General features: G+C 40.4%; 2 protein-coding genes across 18 annotated transcripts in view; one reads left to right on the top strand and one right to left on the bottom strand.

Annotated features, from left to right (window-relative positions):
* The window catches only part of polr3e (polymerase (RNA) III (DNA directed) polypeptide E), a 164284-nt gene that overhangs the window by 28604 nt on the left and 112074 nt on the right, over window positions 1-23606 (bottom strand). The gene's annotated exons all lie outside the window — the stretch shown is intronic.
* Window positions 3689-23606, top strand: part of LOC133419583 (calcium/calmodulin-dependent protein kinase type II subunit gamma) — a 44023-nt gene continuing 24105 nt past the window's right edge. For 12 of the 17 annotated variants that reach the window (XM_061708825.1, XM_061708831.1, XM_061708828.1 and 9 more), the window contains exons 1-5: window positions 3690-3920; window positions 7474-7568; window positions 15776-15835; window positions 21437-21491; window positions 21624-21689. In XM_061708825.1, the coding sequence (XP_061564809.1) occupies window positions 3856-3920; window positions 7474-7568; window positions 15776-15835; window positions 21437-21491; window positions 21624-21689 (341 nt within the window). In that variant the 5' untranslated portion in view covers window positions 3690-3855. Of the gene's footprint in view, window positions 3921-7473; window positions 7569-15775; window positions 15836-21436; window positions 21492-21623; window positions 21690-23606 lie in introns of all 17 variants that reach the window. The other 5 variants (XM_061708834.1, XM_061708833.1, XM_061708826.1 and 2 more) reach the window with 2 other exon arrangements.

Below are 23606 nucleotides of genomic sequence, written 5' to 3'. Positions count from 1 at the left end.
TCTGTCTGAGACTTGACTCAAAACCGGAACCTTCACCGCAGAGATAATGATCCCTGACTCGAAAAGGACAAACCAGATATGGCAAGGAAAATTAAAAGAAAAACAACTGTTTGGGGTTTTTTTCTTCTTCATTTACTTTGACTTTTATTTCTATTTTGAGATAGCCTACTCCGAACCCAAGTTTTAGTTTTTTCATCTTTCGGATCTGTCCAGACTTGCCATGCAAAGATCAGATGGATGTCAAACAACGCATGTCAATGCGTAAGATGATTATAGATCAGCTGCTATTCGCTTTGTTGAATTTGTAACAGTGCAATAAAATGGAGGAACTTTATTTTTCAACCAGAACAGGAGCTGAGCAGGAGTCAGATTTTTTGCTGTGATGTTCAGAAACTTCCTAATATTTATCTGTCCTGTCTAAACCGACTAAACTCACTGACATTTAATCCGTAACACCCTGCTTTGCACACGCTCACGCTGACAGCCAGCTGCTGCGCCGTGCAGCCAAGGCCGTCGACGACAAACTTGCTGAGCAGCTAGGGGTCAGCGGTTCGTCGCTGCAGGGCATCACGACAGTATCGGCCCGGAGAAGAAAGCGTGTTCCTCATTCGCTTCCCTCGGTCCGATTATTTCCCCAAAGCCCTGGAGAACGGGAGTGTCATGACTCAGCTCTTGGCCCCGTCCGCCCTCTCCGTTGTGATGATGTAACAGATGGCGTATTCACCTCATTAGTCACAACAAAGGAAAAGTCTGGCCTAACTGCATGAAAGCTACTGAAGCTGCAACTGTACAGTTAGTCTTTTTCCGGAGACAAATATAGTCTGCTACAAAGAAAAATGGGATATTTTTGCTTTGCTGATTTTGTTTAAAAAAAGGACAAAAATGTCTATTTCTGCTGTAGATTCACCCAGAGATGTCTGCGAGTCACTCTTAAAGACCGCAGTTTAATCACGGCTTATATCAAACGAGACAGAAAAACTATAAGAGGTTAATTATCAACTCGTCTGATTTTCACTAAGAAGGAGGCAGCGATTCTCATTGCAGTGATGTGATTAAAATCACTCAAATTTGAGAAGTCAAACAATTTATTTCTTTTCTTTACTTGAGACAGATTTCCACAGAAATGATTGTACTTTCTCTCACTCCTCCTCCCTCCTCTGCTCTCCTGTCTCTTATGAAGAAGGCAAGGCGTAGTGTGTGGTTGGTGTGAGATAACAAAGGCTGAGGAGTTCACCGTTATATAACTCCTGTGGAGGCTGAGGAGGTGGAGGAAGAGGAGGAGAGGCAGCAGGGTTAGCACATAGGAAAAGAAGGGCAGGAGAGGGCCAGTAGCCTGTGCTGCAGTGCTCATTTGTCTTGCACACGCTTGCACATAACACACAAACACACACACGCATGCTGTCCTCTTTTCTCTAGCTCTCCATCACCCATCCAGCAGGCTGCACTTGCAGATGCGGCCTTGTAATATTTGAACTTTTCAGCGTTTTGCGTTCCCACGCTGACGACCACGCGTAAAGATTTTCAAGTGAAATGATTTTTTCATTTATTTATTTATTTTAATCTGTCAGTGCTGTTTGCTGTCCCACCCCTTGAGCTGAAGTGCTGAGCAGGCAGCCACACACACACGCACGCACGCACGCACGCACGCACGCACGCACGCACGCACGCACGCACGCACGCACGCACGCACGCACGCACGCACGCACGCACGCACGCACGCAAAGCCTCGAACTGTAACTCTCAAGCTCTGCCCTGCAGCCCCACCCGCCCGTCCTCTGATGGCCTCCCACTCATGCCACATTAAACTTTTAGTGGAGCACTCTGGGTCTGTGTGACACCGTCTTTTAGCGCTGCCAGGCTAACAGCCCTCACACTGTGGAAAAACATAGGTGCATGCTTGACAGATGAAACCCGATCCTGCAGCCCCACCATTCCCACCATCCATTTTCATATTTTAAAATACGTGCACAAGTGCACACTTGCATTTACAAAAGCTAAATCAGCAGTTCAGAAGAAACCTCATGCATTGAGAGCAACATCAGCATTAATCAATAGATCCCTCAAGTGCTTGTGTGTGTGTACTCTTGCATGGTGTACATGTGTTCATGTGTCAGTTTGCTCATGAACAGATTATTGAACACGTCCACTTGAGAAAGACCCAAAAAGTCAGGTGACCCGTCTCATCCCAGAAATGTAATAGATATCTGAGACAGAAACACATGCATGAAGAAATGTAAAATAAGGAGACGTACAAGGGAGTAAGAGGAGTTTAAAAAATGTGAAACTCAATGATCACAATGGCATGTAAAATGACCAAAATGAGACACAAAACAACCAGAGACAAATATTGAAGAAATATAAAACTAATGCCCACAAAGATGACAACAGGAAAATAATTAAAATAAATCTTAAAACTAAAATGAAGTGATAGAAAATATGTGAATACACTGAGACATTTAATGACCAAAATTAGATGAAATAATTACATAAATGAGACTAAACACATTCAAATGAGCACAGAGATGCAGAATAGCCAAATTGTTAGATCAAATGAAGAGATGAGCTAAACTTTTATTCTGGTGTTGCAGACCAGTGTACAACATATACATAACAGATCATCAAACAATGTACAAAAAATATTTTTTAATATGAGCAAATTGTGGGACAAAATGGCAAAAAAAGGTATAAGATAACCCAAACAAAAGTGGAAATAAGCATGACGTTATATAAAAACTACAAAGATACAGAATGGCTACAAAAGGAAGCAAGTAATTAAACAAAAACATCTGAAAAAAATAATCAAAATGCATAACAGATGATAGAAAACATATAAAAACAAGCAGGTGCAAAAAGATTAAAAATGTTAAATTAAATTACATCAGACATGTTTGTCACAATCACAAAATAATTTTACTTACAAAAAAATGTTTTAAATGTTCACAAAAAGATATGCAAGAAATCTAATTTAGTCTTAAATGACACAAGATATAGAACCTGGGACAAAGACTGAAACTGACACATAAAACAACCAATATGACCAAAATCTGAAAAGTCCCACATATGAGCACAGAGAGGCACACAGTTACCAGAATTACACATAAATAAGTGATCATATGAGTCTCCGCCATAAGTCATATCTGCGTATTCATGGCTGTTTTTGTCCATTTCTGTTTGGGTGTCAGTGCTCTGCAGGACAAGTGGAGAGGGGGTCTCTGTGCTCCTCTGTACCCTGGAGCCTGTTGTTTCATAATCAGTCAGTGAGTTTGTTTCTGCTGCAGTGAGGTGTGACCCAGAGTCTGGGTGTATCCCAACCAGTGCAGTAAAAAAAAAAAAAAAAATGCTGCTGGGATCTTCTCTGCAATATTTGGAAGGGTATGAGAAGAGACAGGAGCTGGTGTGTCAAAGCTGTTTTTTCCAGCAGCCAGACAGACAGACACCTGCATCGTGGCGGAGAGGGCGTACAAGTGTCATTTCATTCGTGATCTTATCCCTCCAAAAAAAAAGATGACCGATTGAGTCTAAACGAGTTAAACAAATCAGTTCCATCTCCCCCCACGTTTTTCAATGACTTCATTGAACTGGGAGGCACTGAGCTCATGCTGCACGAGTGTACTCTCGCGAGAGTTGCTGCCCTTTACTCCACACACACACACACACACACACACACTCACACACTCTCACTCCTCCTCCAGCCCCTCCTCTTCCGTCCCCGCTCGTCTCTCCTCTCCAGCAGCGCTGCTCGCCTGCCTGCCTGTCAGATCGGTACCCCAGTGTTGGAGGCTCGGCTCTACCCTCCAGCCAGCCAGCCAGCCGGACCCCCGAGGCTCGCTCCCGCAGCCCCCTCTCTCTGCCGCCATGGCGACCACCGCGACGTGCACGCGCTTCACCGACGAGTACCAGCTGTACGAGGAGCTGGGCAAGTGAGTAGCCGCCTCCTCCCCCGCAACCCCTGCAAACATGTCCGCCTTAGCCGGCTAGCGGCGGATAATCTAAGCCCCGTTTTGACATCGACTTTGGTCCCGCGGGTCACGGTCCCGGAGGTGTCGGCGCGGCCCCGTGACCCGCGGGGCCGCGCCTGCGGCGGCCGTTGCTGCTGCTGCTGCTGCCGGCCCCGGTGCGCGGCCCCGCGGTACCTGCAGGCTGACTAGGCCGACTAGTTTTATTACCCCCCACTCCTCCTCCCTCCAGCAGCTGCAGATGGTTGGTGTAACCGCGTCGAGTGACGCTACGTTACCCCCGAATCACTGGATGAGGAAGTTGCGTGGTCCAGACTGGGATTAGTGCGGGTTTGCACCGCGACACCCTGCAGGCCTTATCGATAAGCTCTGCTCGGGTTGTGATCAGTTACTGGGAGGTGCAGGGGGTTATTATCTCTGTCTGGGGAGGAGTGGAATACCAAATACTGTCACCTAAAAGATTTTCTGTTTTTTTTAACTCTTTATTTAGTTTGCTCGGTTTAATTATGTGTGTATCATGTATGTGTGTGTGTGTGTGTGTGTGTGTGTGTATCATGTATGTGTGCGTGTGTGTATGTATATACAGGACTGTCTCAGAAAATTAGAATATTGTGATAAAGTCCTTTATTTTCTATAATAATATTAAAAAAAATATCATACATTTACAGTTTACAGTTTAAGATTAAGATTCCCAGAATATTCTAATTTTTTGAGAGTTTTCTTGAGCTGTAAACCATGATCAGCAATATTAAAATAATAAAAGGCTTGCAATATTTCAATTGATTTTGTAATGAAAGGATAAAGTCCTTTATTTTCTATAATGCAAAAATGTCATACATTCTGGATTCATTACAAATCAACTGAAATATTGCAAGCCTTTTATTATTTTAATATTGCTGATCATGGCTGACAGCTCAAGAAAACTCTCAAAAAATTAGAATATTCTGGGAATCTTAAACTGTAAGTCATAATCAGCAATATTAAAATAATAAAAGGCTTGCAATATTTCAGTTGATTTGTAATGAATCCAGAATGTATGACATTTTTTTTTATTGCATTACAGAAAATAAAGAACTTTATCACAATATTCTAATTTTCTGAGACAGTCCTGTACCTGCAGGCTGACTAGGCCGACTAGTTTTATTACCCCCCACTCCTCCCTCCAGCAGCTGCAGATGGTTGGTGTAACCGTGCTGAGTGACGCTACCCCGAATCACTGAATGAGGAAGTTGCGTGGTCCAGACTGGGATTAGTGCGGGTTTGCACCGCGACACCCTGCAGGCCTTATCGATAAGCTCTGCTCGGGTTATGGATCTCACAGTCACTGGGAGTTACTGTGGGTTATTATCTCTTGTCTGGGGAGTAGTGTAATACCAAATACTGTCACCTAAAGATTTTCAGTTTTGTTTTTAAACTCTATTTTTGTGTATGTATACATGTAACAGTACATAACATAAAATAGAGTAAAGTAGTACAAGAGGGGGCATACAAATTCTCATTAAGTTGAGTGAGCATTGTCTTTGTCTTTGAATAATGTCCATTTTCTCCAGTTTTGTGTAAAGTCACCTGCTTTGATTCGCAGATGAAAGGTCCTTTTTTCCATCGTAGATCTCCTTAATGTCCATCCAATGTCCTGTTTGTGGAGCGTCACTTTTCAACCAGTTTCTTGTAATGGCCTTCTTATATGCTGCACCTCTCACTTTTTAAAAATTGTATATTTGTTATTAAGAGCTATCATTACCATGCCTACCTCAGTACTGCTGCACCTTTCACTTTTTTTAATTGTATACATGTTAATAAGTGCCACATTTGTTTATTTACTGTACATTTGTTTATTTACTGTTGCTACTTTTTAAATCTGGGTACAGTGAGCGAAATAACCGGAGTCAAATTCCTTGTCGGGCAATGTTCAAACTTGGCCTATAAAGCTGATTCTGATTCTAGGCAACAGTCATTAATTTGAACAGGTACCTATCTTCTTTCCTAACAACCCCTTCTGGGATCAATCCCAGATACAGAACCTGTGGGAACCTTATCATTTAAAATGACCTCCAAAAGCCCAATACTGTCATCCCAGAAAGATTGTAATTTGGCACATGAACAGAAAATATGACTGTAATTGGCATTATAGTTTACATTGTGTCCAACATTTTTGTTGTAATCCAGTCTATTTGCTTCTAATTTGAAAAGATTTTCAGCTTTAGTGCCATTGAGCATTTTTTAATAATAATAATAATAATAATAATAATAATAATAATAATAATAATAATAATTATTATTATTATTATTATTATTATGTCATATCTACCATCAGTTTTTCCCTAGGAAGAAAATCTATATTTTTGTCTGAAAGATATGACCCTATGGCATTTAGATATTGAATATATTATCATACATTTCTGCAGTCGTAAATCATGTCACGTTTTCTTTTACTCCTAAGTCTGAGCACAATTCCTCAATTCACAAGTATGACAGTTGGTGAAACTATGTGAATAATATGATAATAATGGTGGTTGAAAACAGGAAAATAAAATTACAGTTCAATTAACAAATGCAAAAAGGTATTATATTTTGGTCAAATCTGCTACATCACAGACTTGTCCTACAAAATGGCAAACCAGATCACCATGTCCTCCAGCGTCTGCTGCTCTTGACCAGTAAGATGGAGCAAAGCAACATGAATCCTATACAGATACAGTGGCCTTCATTTCCAGCTGCCTTTTCCAGCATGTCTCCCAATAATTGGCAGTAATAGATGGCACTGATTATAGTGTGCCTACACAGATACACACCTACACATCCTCCAAAGTGGATCTACACTATCCTACACTGCCTCGATTCTTCTCTATCTGCTGCATTTGCTTTTGGTCCCGTTTGTTACTGCGTTTTGCTCCGTCATACGCTGTTAAAGTCTAGGGACCGACTTGTACTTCTGTCACCTGTCACCTCTCATTTGCTGTTGAATTATTGAAACTAAGAGTGGAGTGCAGCAGAAAGCAGCAGCACTGCATTATATTAATGGGAGTAGTAAAGCCCAGGCTGGCTCCTTCAGACAAACTGGAGGACTACAGACTTGCAAAGAATGCTCAAAATGCTCCCAAAATCTATTACCATTGTCTCTTTTTCAATGCTCCGAATTGTATGCTTCTCAGAGAGCTATAGAGAGTCGATGTGAAACTCCTCAGCGTAGAGGCTGTTGTAGTTTAGTAGTTCTGCGCACTTCCTTTTATGTAGAGTGCTACACACATTCATAACAATAATGTATTAAGCCCTGAAACGTGTGTGTGCGTGTTTGTGTGTGAGACAGCTACATTGCTGTTTCTTGGTTGTCTGTTTCATATTAACTGCACTGATGCTGTGATCTTGAAAAAGGCACACTGGTTGCATACAATCGCAAAAGAGCCATTGCCACATGAGTGGATTGTAGTTTCAAATGTCACACTTTGCGTTTGTGTGAAAGAGGGCATGTGAAGTGAAAAGGAGCTGAAATCTGGTTGTTTGTGTTCTCTCTTCTTAGGGGTGCTTTTTCAGTGGTGCGTAGGTGTGTAAAGAAGTCATCAGGACAGGAATATGCTGCAAAAATCATCAACACCAAGAAGCTGTCGGCGAGGGGTACGGCAACACCACACACACACACACACACACACACACACACACACACACACACACACACTGATATTTGCATGCTTGCTTTATTTGTGAGAAGTACTTTCAAGAAGATACTTTTTTTGTATGATAAGGATTCTGAAATACATTTTGAGAAGTAGTTCCTTCCTTTTTCTCAATACTCCGTGTTATCATCGGCCAAATCCTGTGAATTCAGTATTGCTGCAAAACAGTTGAGCTCATTGATTTTGAATGCAATAGTTTCGCAGACGAGCTCAGTTATATTAACCCCCCTGTTGTGTAAAATAATGACCACAAGTCCTCATCATTATACTGCATATGTACTTATATTTGTCATCTTTATTCAAAAAACTGTACGGATGAAGAACAGTTTCATAATTCCAGCATCAGCAGAACATTTGACTTGTTTTTCTCGGCAGCTCTTCTCAGCAAGTTCTCGATGATTTAAGGATTCTCTTTAGAAAAAATTTAACATGTACTGAATACATCCCAGTTGCATTCATGTTTATTATTTAAAGCCCACACACGTGGGACTGAAAAATGATAAGTGGCAGGACATGAAGCTTGTTTCCCCTGTGAATAATTTTAATTCCTGTGTCTCCACAGTCCACAATTGAATTGTGCATGTTGAAATACTTGTCTGCTTCTACGTTGAGCTTGAGAATGGCATGTACGTGCCTGGTGTGACTTGTTGTAGTGACGTGGGCTGACGTCACTGTGTCAGGACCTCTCCCGACTGAGATAGTTAATTGCGTTCTCCTTTCTGCATTTGGCAAATCAGATGTGAATACTCGTTCCCGGGAGTTAGACACACCTGGCCGCCTTTGTTCTCCTTTCCCTTCACTTTCTCATCGCCTCTGCACCTCTCTCCCTCACTGCCCGTCTCTTCTCCATCTATGAAGGGAGATTGGTTTGTATTGAGGCTAATCCACTTATGCTAAATGTATCTCATCAGCCACTAAGACCCCACAGATTCCATAGGCGTCTCCGTGTTCCTGCTGTTATTGTCTGTGTCTGATGGTATTTGTGTGTGCGTGTAAGAGAGAGGGAGGGAGCAGGGAGTGATACTAATAGAGCATGTCTGTTTTATGTGAGTGTGTTGTAATGCTATTATTGTTAGTGTCCACATAGGGCAGCTTCTAGCATTAATGTTCCACCAAGGAAAAGTAAGGGCTCAGCACAAAGCTGTGGGCTCTTTGCAGAGGCAGGAAGTCCAGTGTAGGATTGTGTCTGTGTATGCGTCTGCCTTGAGAGTAGAGTTGAGAGTTTCAACAGTATGGTCTCGCAAGGTGCTCAGTGACTCTTCACATCAGGAAAGCAATAGATGACACTTAAAGGTAAAGAATAAAGTGAACAAAAAAGAGGAAATCACACCAACTGCAGTAGGTGGTCACTGCATGAGCATGCTGCTTGTCCTGATGGATTTGGGTGGGTTTTTTTCTGATAACATGGATAAGTGAGTACAGCTTGGTGGGTAAGACTCTCAAAGCTCAGGTAAACACTGCAATAATCTGAAGGGGGAGCGGTAGAAAGCAACCAAAGAAGGAAGGATCTAAAGGAAGATCCATAGATGTATGGATGGTTTATTGGTTGTTTGTTTGTTTTATTTAGGATCCCCATTAGCATTAGCATTAGCAACAGCATTAGCTATTCTTCCTGGGGTCCGACATAAACACAACACACACATTAACACTTAATACATAACAGATACATTATACATGACAAACAAAACAATAATAGACACAACGTCCTTAGTCACAAACAACACAGAAGAGAACTAAATCAACATCATTTTCAGACATAAATACATAGAAAAGAAATCAAATAAAACACCCTCATAAACAATACCTGCCTGAAATTACCTTATCTTAGAATTCTTGACCACTTTTCAACTTTATTGTGATAGGGTTTACACTAAATGTAAACTTCATTCTGTTCCTTCCAAATGTCAAATCATAATTCATTACATTTTAAAAGATATTGTTTCAACTGAATCTTAAATTGGATGGTTGGTTGGATGGATGGATGTATTTTGCCCAGTCAGTTTTGTATGGATGGATGTATTTTGCCCAGTCAGTTTTGTATGGATGGAAATGGTTAACAGCAGGATGCTTTATTGAATATAATGCCCCCCTTAAACATGAAGGTAAAATGTGAGTGATTGGAACTGTTAACAGTAAGGCTCATAAAGGTAAGGTCATCTAAAAATCAGTATTCAGTCTGCAGCTACACTATATACCGTTTCCTGGGATCTTACAGTCCCTGTGCAGGTTCATTTGGTTCAGTGTTCATGTGCAACACGTTTAGTCTTCCCTCTTTGCTATATTGCAGTATTTTCAGTAAATGTGAGTGTTGTTAAACATTCAAAAGCTCCTCGCGTGTTCAAAGAACTAAGTTACTCTTTTTTTTAATCATCTTTATCACACACATTGTTGATTTACAAACTGAACAACATATAACAAGAAGGCACATACTGGAAAACAACAATAATAAAGAAAATAAAATTAATAAATCAAAAAAATAAAATAAAAGCGCATACATATATATATATAATATATATACACACACACACACACACACACACACACACACACACACACACACACACACACACACACACACACACACACACACACACACAAACTAAGTTACTATTGATTTCAGTGTGTTGTTTGAAGCCTGCTGCCTATAGTGCTTATTGTCTGTAAAGCAACTTAACACTGTTTGTGTTGGTTGTTCTACAGATGAAGATGTGCATGTGAATCCTTTGAGATGGTGAAAAGCCTAATTTGATTAAAAAGAAATCCTGCAGGAAAGGTTTGCTTTTTTATACACTGCCTATGTTGCAAAGTAAGCTGAAAAGGAAAGGTGGACTTTTCGACGGTCTGATTTAGAAACCGTATTTGAGTAGGGGAAAAAAAGAGGGAGGCGAACACTGAGTATAAATGTTTGATAGTGAGGTTGGTATTTTTCTCTGGAGCTGAGAAATTGCCATCTTAATTCTTCAGTTGTACCTAGACTTGTCGCAGTGGTCGATGGAATTGGTCCTAAACATTCACCTGCTGAGATATTAATTGAATTTGGATATTGAGCCACATTTTGAACAAAAAACGGTTGCTCCATGCCATGTGCAACGAGAGGGATATGTCCCTGCTGTCTGTCTCTACTCTGTGTGGCAGAAGGGGGGGGCAGTGACAGTGACGACACGAGTGAGCTGTTTGCACATGTGCAGTGCTGTTCTTGTGGTAGTTGGCTACTCACACACAGGCAACTGAAATAAAAGGATGACATTGGCATTGTTTTGAAGCTGTTGTTTAGTTCATATTTAATATTTCATTTTAGTCATTCCCTCCTCCTTCCAAAGCTTCTAACATGCATGTTTAATCGTAACTGGTGCCCACTAGAAGTTATTCCAGGCCGCTGGATGGGTGGTTAGACCGTCAGGGAAGACCAAAAACTCGTGACTGTCTCATTCAGTTTTTATATTCATGCATGTACTGGAGGGGTAGCAGGACAGAGGGTGGAGAGCTGCAGGCGTTTGCAGATTCCTGCCAACTTCTGGTGTTCGTGGGTGACGTCTGTGTAATATACATCCGCACACATGATATTAATTTGACTTGATAGTGCAAAAAATAAAAAGTGCTGCGTAGGTGAGATGATGATTTTATCTGTGCAGAATGAACGCTCAGTTGTATTTTATTGAAGCGACTGTGTTGTCCTCTGCAATAGAGACGGACAGAGGGACTCTGCTTTTATGCACGACTTCAGTGCTTCTCCTTGGTGTCCTGTGGTCACTGCTCTGGGGGGTTTCAGCTAAACCCATTTGTAATTTCTTAGTAAATTTCCACATTTACTTGTCATCCTAGTTGGTAAGCTGGTCATGTTGTAATAGTATGAGTACGAATATGTAGTGGTTATAACTAGTGATGCACCGAAATGTAAATTTGTGGCCGAAACCGAAAATAGTCATACACACTTGGCCGAATACCGAACAATACCGAACATGGTTCTTCAGCAGTTTTTCATTTATTTTGCCAATTTTTTCACCATTGCATAAATCAAATACATTTTATTTAGGCATGCTTTTCAAAGAAAAAAATCTTTTACAAAATTACAAGGTAGAAAATATTTATTGAACATAAAAAAATGAAATTTTTTAAATTTCCCAGCATTATGTTGTTTTGGTTCCACCTCCTGGTGAATGTTAGGTAAAATTCTTATGGGGTTAGTTTTTGGTTGGCCAACGATTTATGTAGTGCGCAACGTTACGGGACGGAGCGGCCAATCTATTTCCTTATTTTACAACGCCGTTAATAATTGTTCGTTTTTTTTCCCCACTTATTCCACCGAACACCGAAAGTGTTTTTTTGCCATTTTGCGGCCGAACAATTTCGGTTACCGAACAATCGGTGCATCACTAGTTATAACTCATACTGTAACAACAGTAGGCCATACACTCATTTTGGAGCAAAGCAACGTGTTTGTTCGGGTTGGTTTGCAGTTTATATACTGTAGCTTTGTGGCTTCTTGTGAAAACCTGCCTGAAAATGCCCCCCCCAGATGCTGACGCATTGTCATTATTAAAATGCTGTAGCTGATTTCATCAGTTTAGCCATTCATTAACGTCTGGTCATAAACATTCCTGAAACGGACCAAACTGTGTCTGAGCTTTCAGCCTGGCTGTCGGCTCTGTGTGGCAGATAGTTTGGTTAGTGTCTTAGGTCCTTTCCATCCTTTTTCAGCTACAGTAAGATGGCCGTGGGCCCGCCCCATGGCAAAGCAGATGGCCAATTAGAGAGCAGCAGGAAGTGCCAGTAATTACCCTACAGCATTCTCTTTCCTGTCTTCCTCTACCACACACTCTCACACCAACAAATAAGGAGATTGAATGAATTAAGGAGTGCTGCAGTGACACTGCACCAGGGTAGACAGTTGTACAGAAACGTATACACACACACACACACCAACAGGCACGGGCGCCGTGATCCTCTTCTAGCAAATGGACGTTTCGTGTAATCCTCCCTCCGTCTCTGTCTGTCCTGCGTCACCGGTGTAATTAGGAGGCTCAGGTCTCTTTCGTATTCACTGGCTTTCTCTCAGATGAAGGAAATGTACACCGACGGGGAGGTTGGAGGAAGGTCGATGTGAAGAGTGTGGCACTGTGTCAGACGACGGAAGATGGTGGTTCCAAACATCTGACCGCAGCCTTAAAACTAGCCCTAATAAGTTAGATGGATGAAGACAATCACATGACATGAAAGCCATAGACCATATAGTAACGCACAGAGAGGGATGCTGCTATTCGTAGTGTGCTCTTTTATTATGTCTGTAGCTACTGTAGGAGGTGGATAAGGTAAGAGTTGATGACTCAGCAACAGCATGTGAGTTTTTATCAGAGGTTGTTGCGGCTCTGGGGAAATGAATGCAAATCTTAGCCAGCCTACCTCTGTGTCATTTAATCGCCATGGAGCTGTGGAGTTAGCTGGCTTAACCACAGTGATAACACACAAACATCTACATACTGACTCGTAGCGGATCCTCTTCACAGTTATGCTGCGTCACCTCTGACCCCACCTCCATATCAGAGAAGGTTTTTGTGGCTACCACACCCTCCCATGATTAAATAGTTTAAAAGTGGTTTAAGAGCATCATTTCTTAAAAGCAACTAAAGTGTTAAAATAAGATTAAGTTCAATCCTTAAACAAAGATGTTGTTTTAGCCATGAGGTGTGTGTGTGTGCATGTTTGTTTGGGCTGTTTTTTTGTTTTTGTTTTAGCATCCCCTCCCAGATGAAGTGTAAATACTGCACTGTTGTATTACTGGGCCTGAACACAAACTCCTTTTACATACACACATCCATGCACACACGTCTGCAGCTATCACTAAAACACAGACTCAAAATGATGCACATGGTTTTATTACAAACTAGTGACCATCTTGTGATGGGATCACAATAGCCATGGGGCTTATATTTATGTTGATGTTCCAATTTATGGGTACCCCGTACTTATTGGTACATAATCAGATGACTGATCAACATGAAGATTCAGTAACTTCAGTGACTTAGCGTGCACACACACGAGGCGATCTGTACTGAGTCCTACCACAAAAGCCAAAGTTGTTTTGGTTATTGTGCTCCTCTCTGTGCTCGAGCGTGGCACAATTCCTGGTCTCTGGCATGTTTGGTATAAGTGTGCTTTTCCACGTGATATTTCACACGTACAAGGCTGAGGGCGTGTATGAAATGTTTGCATTACTGGTTCATGATGAGTTATTTGAAAGTGGGTCAGCAGGGGAGTCAGGAGGGAAGGTCACTCATGCCTGGGTATGGCAGGATAGTACTGTGGTTTCTATGGCACTGTACTGCTAAGTAGTTACTCAACATCGTTTTTATTTTGGTGAAAATACCAATTCCTCAGAATAAGTCAGAAGTTTGAGGGCTACGTACTTTGTTTGACCGGTCTAAGCGGTCGTTTGTGAAGAACCACAGTGATGAGGTCGAGGATGACCACCAACACCTGTCACATTTTTCACCTGGTGGTTTTGCTTTTAGCACTAAACTAACTAAACTAAACTAAGCAGATGCATCGCTGTCACGGTTTACTGTACCTACCGGTAGATTGATTTGCTTCCTCAGCTGCTAGCAGTTCAACCATATTAGCAAGAACACCCCATATTAAAGTAAGATTTAAAAATGTCCCTGGAACTGAAATGATAGAATATTTGATGTATTTTGTGTGTATTAGTGTTTTAATCTCTAAACTGCCTTGTTATTGTAGCTCTTTGAAGGTGGTCTGACGTCAGCGTCGTCACTTGAGATTCCTTCACACAATCATTTTATTATGATTTAAGAAGTGCAGTTTTATAAACCTGGCAATCGGTCTAATCTTTCATGTTTAGCTGGGTGTTTAATGCAGTAGCCCGTAATGTAACAAACTCAGAATACGTATTCTGCTTCACCTTGACTGTAACTGCTCAGTACGCGTGTTACAGTTCAGAGGCAAAGGCTGCCACGGTTGAAGAAGTCCTCTAAGATTTGATGCTGCTCCAAGTCTGAATCCAATATTAATATTTTTTATATTGTATTAATATATGACCTCGGAGTTGCACATTTCTAGACTGCTCTTGGTAATTTTTGCCAATAAACCCCCTCCCCCCCAAAAAAAATAATTGAAATGAAAACTGGAAGATTTATGAGAGTCGGGCTTGTAATTCTCAGGAGGATTAATTGAGTTAATTGTATGGTTTCTGTCTTTTTTTCTGCCCTACCTTTTATGTTGCACTCTATCCCTTCGTTTGTATTGTGCCTTTCTGTTGCAACACAAACAGTGATATTTATGGGTAAACGGGGAGCCCCACCTACCTTTTTCAATCTGCTGTAGACAAACTACTGCAGTTCCTGCAGCTGTTTGCAGTATGCCCTGCCTTCCTAGCGCCACGAGTGGCTGCTTTGGACTATTTCCATTTAGGAGAATGTATCTCATTCAGAGAATCTGCAGTTGTGCAGTGGATGTGTGAGGAGACGACTGCCGACAAAATCCAAACATTCACCGGTGTTCATCCCTCTAAATGGCTTCTGTCGAGTTGCCGCTCTGCGGTGTTGCACTCTGTGATCTGTTTCACTCGCCGCTCTGTCTGATTGATTGCATGGTAAAGATCTCTTTTAATAAAAGTTGCTTAAAATCTGAACTGAGGACTGTATTCAAGAGAATCTCTGTGAGTTTTGTTCTTACACAGATGTCTCAGTTACATATTTCTATGATTAGTCTCTCTGTGTATTAATAATTGATAAAGACATTTCTGTATGAGGTGGAAAGAACAACCTCACCAAGTGCTCTGTCAAAATTAGTGCAGGAAGAGTTATTGTTCACATCAGGCCCTGATTCCCACTAAAATTTTGTTTGGCGTACAGTTTAAGTACACAATTGCGCCTATCATGTCTCAGTTTCTGCTGTTATTTATCAAGAAGATAATTGGTGTACCATAATTGTTTTAGTTTCCAATGTTCCATGGACACAAAGATCTAAGTATTCCTTACATTTGTTAACAATATTCAAACCATTTCATATGAAAATCATAAATGTTCTCATCATCTTGATCAATTCAGTAAATGTGACATCTCTGCTATTGTATGAATCTTCAGACACAATTCTTTGTTCAGAACTGTTGTTTTTTCTGTCTTTTCTCTTCAGACCATCAGAAACTTGAGCGAGAAGCTCGAATCTGTCGACTTCTGAAGCACCCCAACATCGGTGAGTTCTGCACATGTAAAGGCATACTGGGGCCTGCCAGACCATTTCGATAAATGTTTGGTTCGTCAAGGTATTTTATCAGTTGCCCAAATATGTTTAGCAACCCGGTCGGGTATTTTCATAGTTAAAAATGAGTGAAATTGACGACTGCAGATCTCTGCAGTGCTTGGATTCAGCTCCCCGCTCCCAGAGTGCTGCACGTATCATCAGAAATGCTGCACACACTATAAAGCAGATTCAATATGATCCATGGTATCTTTTCCTTATATGGCTTAGCTTGTTAGGCACCCTATGGTTTCTCACTCAGGCTCCATTCAGACATTTTTAGCATCAGATGATCAATCTCTGAACTGATAAGACAATTATAATGTTTATACTCCCTGAAAGTAATAAAGCCGAAGCAGTGGAACATGTAAGAAGGAAAGGGGAACAAAAGAATGTGCATATTGTGAAGACATTAATTAATAAGAATAAAATGACTGCACGATCATTAAATCGTGAGTACATATGGATGTGCTGCAGGTGTAGCCCACTCTTAAGACATGTAAGGAAGCCAGTCTGTGGTTCATTTCCTATCTTTCAGACTGTGAAATGCTAGAATTGAAAAGTTTTATGATGTGATGTTTCATTAGTTTTAAAACAATTTATAAGATAGATGTGGACAAACACAGGTGTGACTTAAGCCTTGTTGTGAGGTTATACACACTGAGAAAATGCTGAGGTAAATATTGAAACTTCAGTGCAGGATTTTTATAAAGCAGAGAATTTGTTACAGTTGAAATTATTAAAATGTCAACTGAAACAAACTTCAAGCAGCTTTCATAAGCACCCTTCTGCAGAGATGATGCTCATGAAGATTCTTCCAGTTAAACTTAAAACAGAACCGTTACATCCTAAGAGGAGACTCAGACTGTCAACTGTCTCTTCACTTTTTTTATTTTCTATTTTCTGAGAGAACTGGATTGTACAAAGGTGGTTCTTTTCTGTAGATCTGTTTTTGGGGGAGTAAAACTGATGAGTTCCAGTGTAAGTTGCTGTTGTTGATGCACCCCATTGTGAGCTGAACCAGCTTTGTAAGACTGAAGACCCAGAGTTGAACCTGAAAATACCTCACTAAGACAATAATCCTGCGTCGTAGTAACTCAGATGTCTGTTGTGTGTGTCCAGGCTAACCGTCTACTTTGTGTTTATGACAAAGAATTTTATAACGGAAAATGACAGGTTATTAATTTAGATGAAATGAAAAAGGAAATATGTGGGTTGAGGATGATGCTCACACTAAAATAGCTACTCGTATGGTTGATATAAGTATCAAAATCACCAACCAAAGCATTGTCACGACTTTCCTGTATTGCTTGTAGGAGTTTATGACATATATATCTTACTGATACAGGTCATATTAGTCAGGCCCGTTTCTTAATTATCAGAGTGACAACTTCTGTTAGTATAACTGAAAAGGAGCAACATGAAAACACAAGGGCACCTCTGAACAAATTCTGAAATTACCAACATGAAACTCTGACTGGTCACACAAAGAGAGATGCTAGTGGGTTTTTTTTAAAGTTTTTTTGTTATTGTTTTTTTCCCCCTCTCCCATCTCGCCTCATGGGGAATAACTAGGGGGCGGGGGGCAATTGGGTTAAACGGTCCTCTTCTTTTTTTTTTTTTAATATGAGTCAATATGTAGCTACACCAACAATTCATTATGCTGTTAACATGATCAACGGGCTTTTAAAAAGCCATATTTTGCACCATAAAGGCTGTGAAAATAGTTGTGGTTAGTAAAGTAGCCCTACTAATAAAATAAAGAATCCACATATGCTGTAGTGCATGCCTATATTCTGTGGAAATCATGGATGGCATAATTTTCCTTTTTAATCCATTCAGTAGGTCAACTGATGGCAGCTTTGATCTGATCCTCTGAAGTTAATTTGATAGCTTTCCAGCAGTTACCGCTGAAAATGTGTGAATTTTGTTAGCTGTCGGCCTCATCTGAAAGGACTGTTTCTTTTATACTGCCTTCTGATTGTCATTTAATGTCATTTAATGTGGAAATGCATCTATTTTCATGTGCCCCCTAGAAAAATCATCCTTACCATGTGTCCTACTTTCCAATGTCAACCCCACAATACAATACATTGCCTCTTTTAGATGTGAAATATGTCTTTAAACAACTCTACACCTCCTCCTTCTTCTTTTCCAACAACGCTTCACCTGGCAGTGATGAAACAAAGCTGTGATGACTGTGCAGAGTAGTGAGTGAATTTCCACGAAGGCTTATTTAGGCCTGTTGTGTAGTTCCTGGGACTGCAGGACTATTAAGATAAATGCAGATTATATTGGTACTATGGGGATAAAACGCATAAGAATGTCCATCAGAATAAGGGAGCGCTGATGGTTATTTCTAAGTCTTCCTTTTGCTGTCTGCTTGGAGAATAGGTTTCTAATGAGTCAGGGGTGCAGGTATAAGCCTCTGCCTTTTTTGACCTGCTGGTTTTCTGATGCTTCCGCCTTTGTTCATTAGTGATGATGGAAAAAAGCTTTATTAGAGATGTCCAGAGGAGAGGGTCACAAAGGGGAAAGCGAAAGTGTCAACGACACTTTCACCACTTTCATTCTCTCTCTCTCTCTCTGTCTCTGTCTGTCTCTTTGTCTCTCTCTCTCTCTCTCTCTCTCTCTCTCTCTCTCTCTCTCTCTCTCTCTCTCTCTCTCTCTCTCTCTCTCTCCCCCATCTCTCTCTCCATCCATCCATCCATCCATATATATATTATATCTTTACTTCATGTCCTAGTTTTCCTGTGGCAGCCTCCAGGCACTTGTTCCCCCCTCACCTAATCTTTCTGTTATTTTCACCTGTCTGTGTATATTTTTCTTCCTCTCGTGTCGTTTCCCCTCTCTTTTGACATATCTTGGCATTGTGAATATTTGAACTTTGGACAAAAGAGGACAAAAAAAAGAGACAGATGGAGAGACGAAAGCAGGAATAGCAGGAGACAGATGGAGGAGAGTGATAAGATGGGAGGAGGAGGAAAGAGCAGTCGCTCTTGTTTCTTGCTGCAGGGGCATCCTACTTTGTCTAATTATACAACTGATATTCAGTTTGGTTAACTATAACTGTTTCTCTGCTGACACTAAACCCAACCTGCATTTCACACCTAACTCCGACACCTGGATCCTGCCGGGCTCCGTCCTGCGCTGCCATTTAGCTGTTTTCAGGCTGAAGTGCAGGAGCCAGGCTCCGGGGTCGTGTCGGGCATCGGGGGTTACGTGGGCTGGTTACGACATAGCCCTGCTCTCGTGGCAGGGTTAGCTTAGTAATGTTTTTCACTTGATTAAACTGCTGCTTATCTCTTTATCACTAATCTCAAGACCTGCTTTCTGGACAGACATCCACAAACCTGAGTACGTTAGGCCAGGGATACCTTCTATAAGAGAAGGGAGGAACACAAAGTTAATGGTCTATACATAAACGAGATGAGAAAAGAGTGATGAGAAATGCTCAGTGCATCATGGGAAAATGCCCTGCAGTGTTGGCCCATAGTAGCGTGACTAAAGGGCAGTGCCAATTATAACAGCAAATGTTACTTAAATTGAAATAATAGTCTTTTAAGTTTAAAATGTACTTGGTTTTTGTTCAGAATGTCGCTGTCTAAATTCATTTAGATTTAGCCGAGTTTTAGTTGACTAAATCTACGGTGGATTTGGTCAGACAAGAAAAAGCGTAATACTAATGCAGTTTTTAAAGTTTACCTTGAATTTCTGAAATTATATACACATCAGGAAATTAATATGTGGCTTTGAGGTTGTTTGAAAGGTTGAACACAAATTTAAAACAGCTTTAGTTACGTGACCTTGTTTTTGTACTGAAGGTAATCTCAATGACCTGCTCTCGCATAATGAAATATGCAGGGTTGACAAATTACATAAAACATTCTTCATGTCATTTGCAATTGACAGTTTTTGTTTGTTCTTTATTTTTCACACTTTCTGACCTGCATGTGGAGCTACTCTGTTTATACTTGTTCTGGGTTTTGTTCTCCATCTTAATGGGCCAGTCAGTTCCCTTATCAAAAAACATCAGTGTTATGTTTTTGGATAAGTGGTGTCTTTTTATTTGCAGATTTTAATTCATGAGTCACCAGTGACTCATGAATTAAAACTGGTTTTAGCAAGCTTTCCTTTACATGAATTTCAGGATGAGCTGCTAACAGACTGGTTTAAGTTTATGTTGTTTTTTTATGGAGTTAAAACAGTCTCAATATTCACAAATGCACAGGAAAAGATTCACAGGTGCGTAGGACAAGATTCACAAATGTATTTCTGATGCACACACAAATATAACCTGATTTACAAGTGGCTTGTGGTCTGTGGACTTCGCTGCATTTGTGGCTTGGGGCAAGTCAGGGGAGTTTCAAAAATTCCCCCACAAATGCAACAACATCTTATTTTCTGCCTCTTTGTATTTGGATGTTTACAGCTGCTGGCAACCCAGTATTTACATTACTGCACTCGTTACTTATTTCCAGGAGTTGTCCTTTTTGTTGCATTACAGTTTCATTAAAGTGCATGAAAGGTACTTGTGTTTTCATTGGGGTAGTTCTGATTGAATCTCATCCCAGCCTCCATCGCAGTTTTTATTTGTTAACAAGTGGCAATACGTTTCGTCATCATTTCTCTCGTTGTGCATTTGCTTTTATTTACTCATCGGCCTGTTTTTTATCATCAGCTTGTCATCAAGGTCTGCACAAGTCTGTCAATGACAGTCATTTGTATCAGGGTGTGCTGAAGCAGGAAACATCTAAAACATTATTATTATGAGTCCAGTTTAAAGGTAGAGACGGTGTCTCTTGGTCAAAGCCAACAAAGGAGTTGGTTTCAACAAAGAGGAATCTAAAAAAACAAGGTTTTTGTCTCCCACAATATATTTGTAAATCTGAGAAAACTACAAATGAGTCTGCAGACTGAGAGCAAGGTGCTCAGTTTGGATGATGTGGAAGTATGAGGTCCTTTTTTAAAGTAACAAATTTGATAAATGGAGGTTTTCAAATTGGAGAAACATTTATCCTTATTCTCCTCAGAACTCTGAATCCAGCATTTAAGAACAAATTATTTTTCTATCCGTACAGTTAAACTACCAGTAAAAAGAAAGTGAAGCATTGCTAGCTCTCTTTTTTTTTTTGTTTTTTTTAATACCAGTTGGTGGCGGTTATGTATGTGCTAATGTAGCCATTAAATGCAAGCTTGAAGTTTCACAGCACTGCTCTTGGTTCACAAACTGTAGATGCAACACGATCTCAAAACGAAAGCTAACAATCGGTTTCCTTCACACAACTCCACACAGCTGGGGGAGGCTGCAAAGATTGATTTTGTGTTCATGCTATGTTTCGAATGAAGTGATGCTTCAGTAACTGCAGGGAGTTTGCTGCTGAATTAAGCTAACCCAGTACTAGATGCATTCATATCTGTGATGAGTAAGGAATCTCATAGTCGACGTTTATTTCTGCATCCATTCCCCTTTCAGTTTTTGATTTTGCATTTTCTCTTCAGCTGATGGAGAGATAGCTTTAATGTCTTGGTCTAACATGACACCCTCTCTTGCAGTGAGACTGCATGACAGCATTTCAGAGGAAGGCTTTCATTACCTAGTCTTCGACCTGTGAGTATATTCTGTGCACGCACACACAGTGACATTTTTATCCATGCATGTGACTGTGGGTTGTTTGTGTATGCTAACAACTTCTCTCTCTCTGTCTGTCTCCTTCTTCGACTCCTTCCCTCCCCCTCCCAGCGTGACCGGAGGAGAGCTTTTTGAAGACATCGTAGCCAGAGAGTACTACAGCGAGGCCGATGCCAGGTAAGGGCCTCCTGTTGAGCCACCTTGACATAAACATGTATGCACACACTTATGTAAACGCACACTTTAATCCTACTCCTAATAGTCCCCCTCATGATATTTGCAGCACTCTGTCCTTGTACTTGCATTCATAATTGGTTTGCTGGTTTATTGTTTATTGAGATCCCCATTAGCTGCAGCAGAAACTGAAGTTATTCTTCCTGGGGTCTTAACAAAATAATGCAAATAAAGAAACAAATAGAGAAAAGAACTAAAAAAAAAAAAAAAAATACAGAATAAGAGCAAGAAGAAAAAAAAAAAAAAAATATATATATATATATATATATATATATATATATATATATATACAAAATCAAGATATTTTAAAATCAAGATCAAGAACAGAAACCAAGTCAACTATATCATCCCCACATATACCTAAAAAAAATACCTAATATATATATATAAATGTATGTATGTAAGTGTATATATATATATATATATATATATATATATATATAAATACCGATTATATAATACCCTATCATATCTAATATTCCAAGTCAATTCTATATTATATTCACACACACACACACACACACATATATATATATATATATATACACACACACACATACTCATATATACCTATTATATAATATCATTATTATGCAATAATACCATTAAATCTCATGTACCAAAACAATCATATTACATACACAACTATATTACATACCGAAACCATTACCTGGTGTTTCTGTCAGGAAATGTATTCCTCCGACGGCAAGTTCAGTCTTATTCTTGTCCTTGAACTTTAATCTATCGTCTCTCCTAAGGTTTAGTCTTCCACTCCAAACGTGTTAATTGAACCGTCATTTTAGTTTAAGGAAGATGCCAAATTGCCTGTTTTGTTGTTTTGGAGAAATAAATTGCTAGTTAAGCATCTGTTTGTTGTTTACTAGCCTTGCCAGAGATTGCAGATAAAAGTGAGATGGGCCCATTTCAAACCAGTCCCCACCCATGGCACTGATTGGTCAAATCTAATAAACAATGCCATTTTGCTTACTGCACCGATGATGTTGACTTACTGGAGCGATGCCATGTTTTGTTGCCAGACAAATCTGACAACCTTAGAGAGGGGATGAAAGATTTAAATCAACATTTCCTATTATTATTATTTTTTTCCCCCTGAGGCTTTTAGGTATGCAAGCGTCTGACTTGTTTGGTAGTCTCCTTTCCCATATGAGGGAGGAACTGGAAGCTCCATAGCACGCACACACTAGGCTACCAAAATGAAGCCATGGGGATTAAAGCTGGGACACGCTAGCTGGGCGCAACCGCTTACTTGTTAACCTTTACAGATGCATGACATGAACACGATCCTCATTCAGAGCAAATATAGAGCTGGAAACACTCCTGTTGAAGACAGTAACAAGGAGGTGGTCGTGTACGGGCTTGTAGGGGTACATCACGAGGCAGCGGACTTATTAGGCCAGTGGGAACAGCATGCCCATCAGCCAGAATTGAGCAGTAATGGCAACGGCATTCGTGCTACACCAGTTGTTAAACATTGCATTTGATTTAAGATTTATTTTTCTCTGCCACACAAAAATTGTTGGCTGATTGTTTAAACTACAAAAAATTATTTCTAGGTTTGTGAAGGCATTGTTGCAACATTTTCACATTTATTTTTTGAGCTCATTATCTAGAAAAGCTGTCTTTCTCACTGCTCCTTATACGTGCGTCTTCTTCTGACAGCAAAACCCTCTGCTGAAGGTTAAACTACACTGTGTAACACTCTAAGTGCTTAACTTTGAAACTGTGATGAGCTTGTGCATCACAACACCACCTGAAGACAACGTTGTTTAATCTGCACCACTGTTGTTCAGGGCACTATTTTGTCTCCAGATTCATGTAGCGCTCTACACATAGCTGAAA

Source organism: Cololabis saira, chromosome 19 (assembly GCF_033807715.1).
Source record: "Cololabis saira isolate AMF1-May2022 chromosome 19, fColSai1.1, whole genome shotgun sequence".
Classification (NCBI taxonomy): Eukaryota; Metazoa; Chordata; class Actinopteri; order Beloniformes; family Belonidae; genus Cololabis; species Cololabis saira.
Note: the sequence above shows the minus strand (reverse complement) of the source record. Positions and strands in the feature narration are given on the sequence as shown.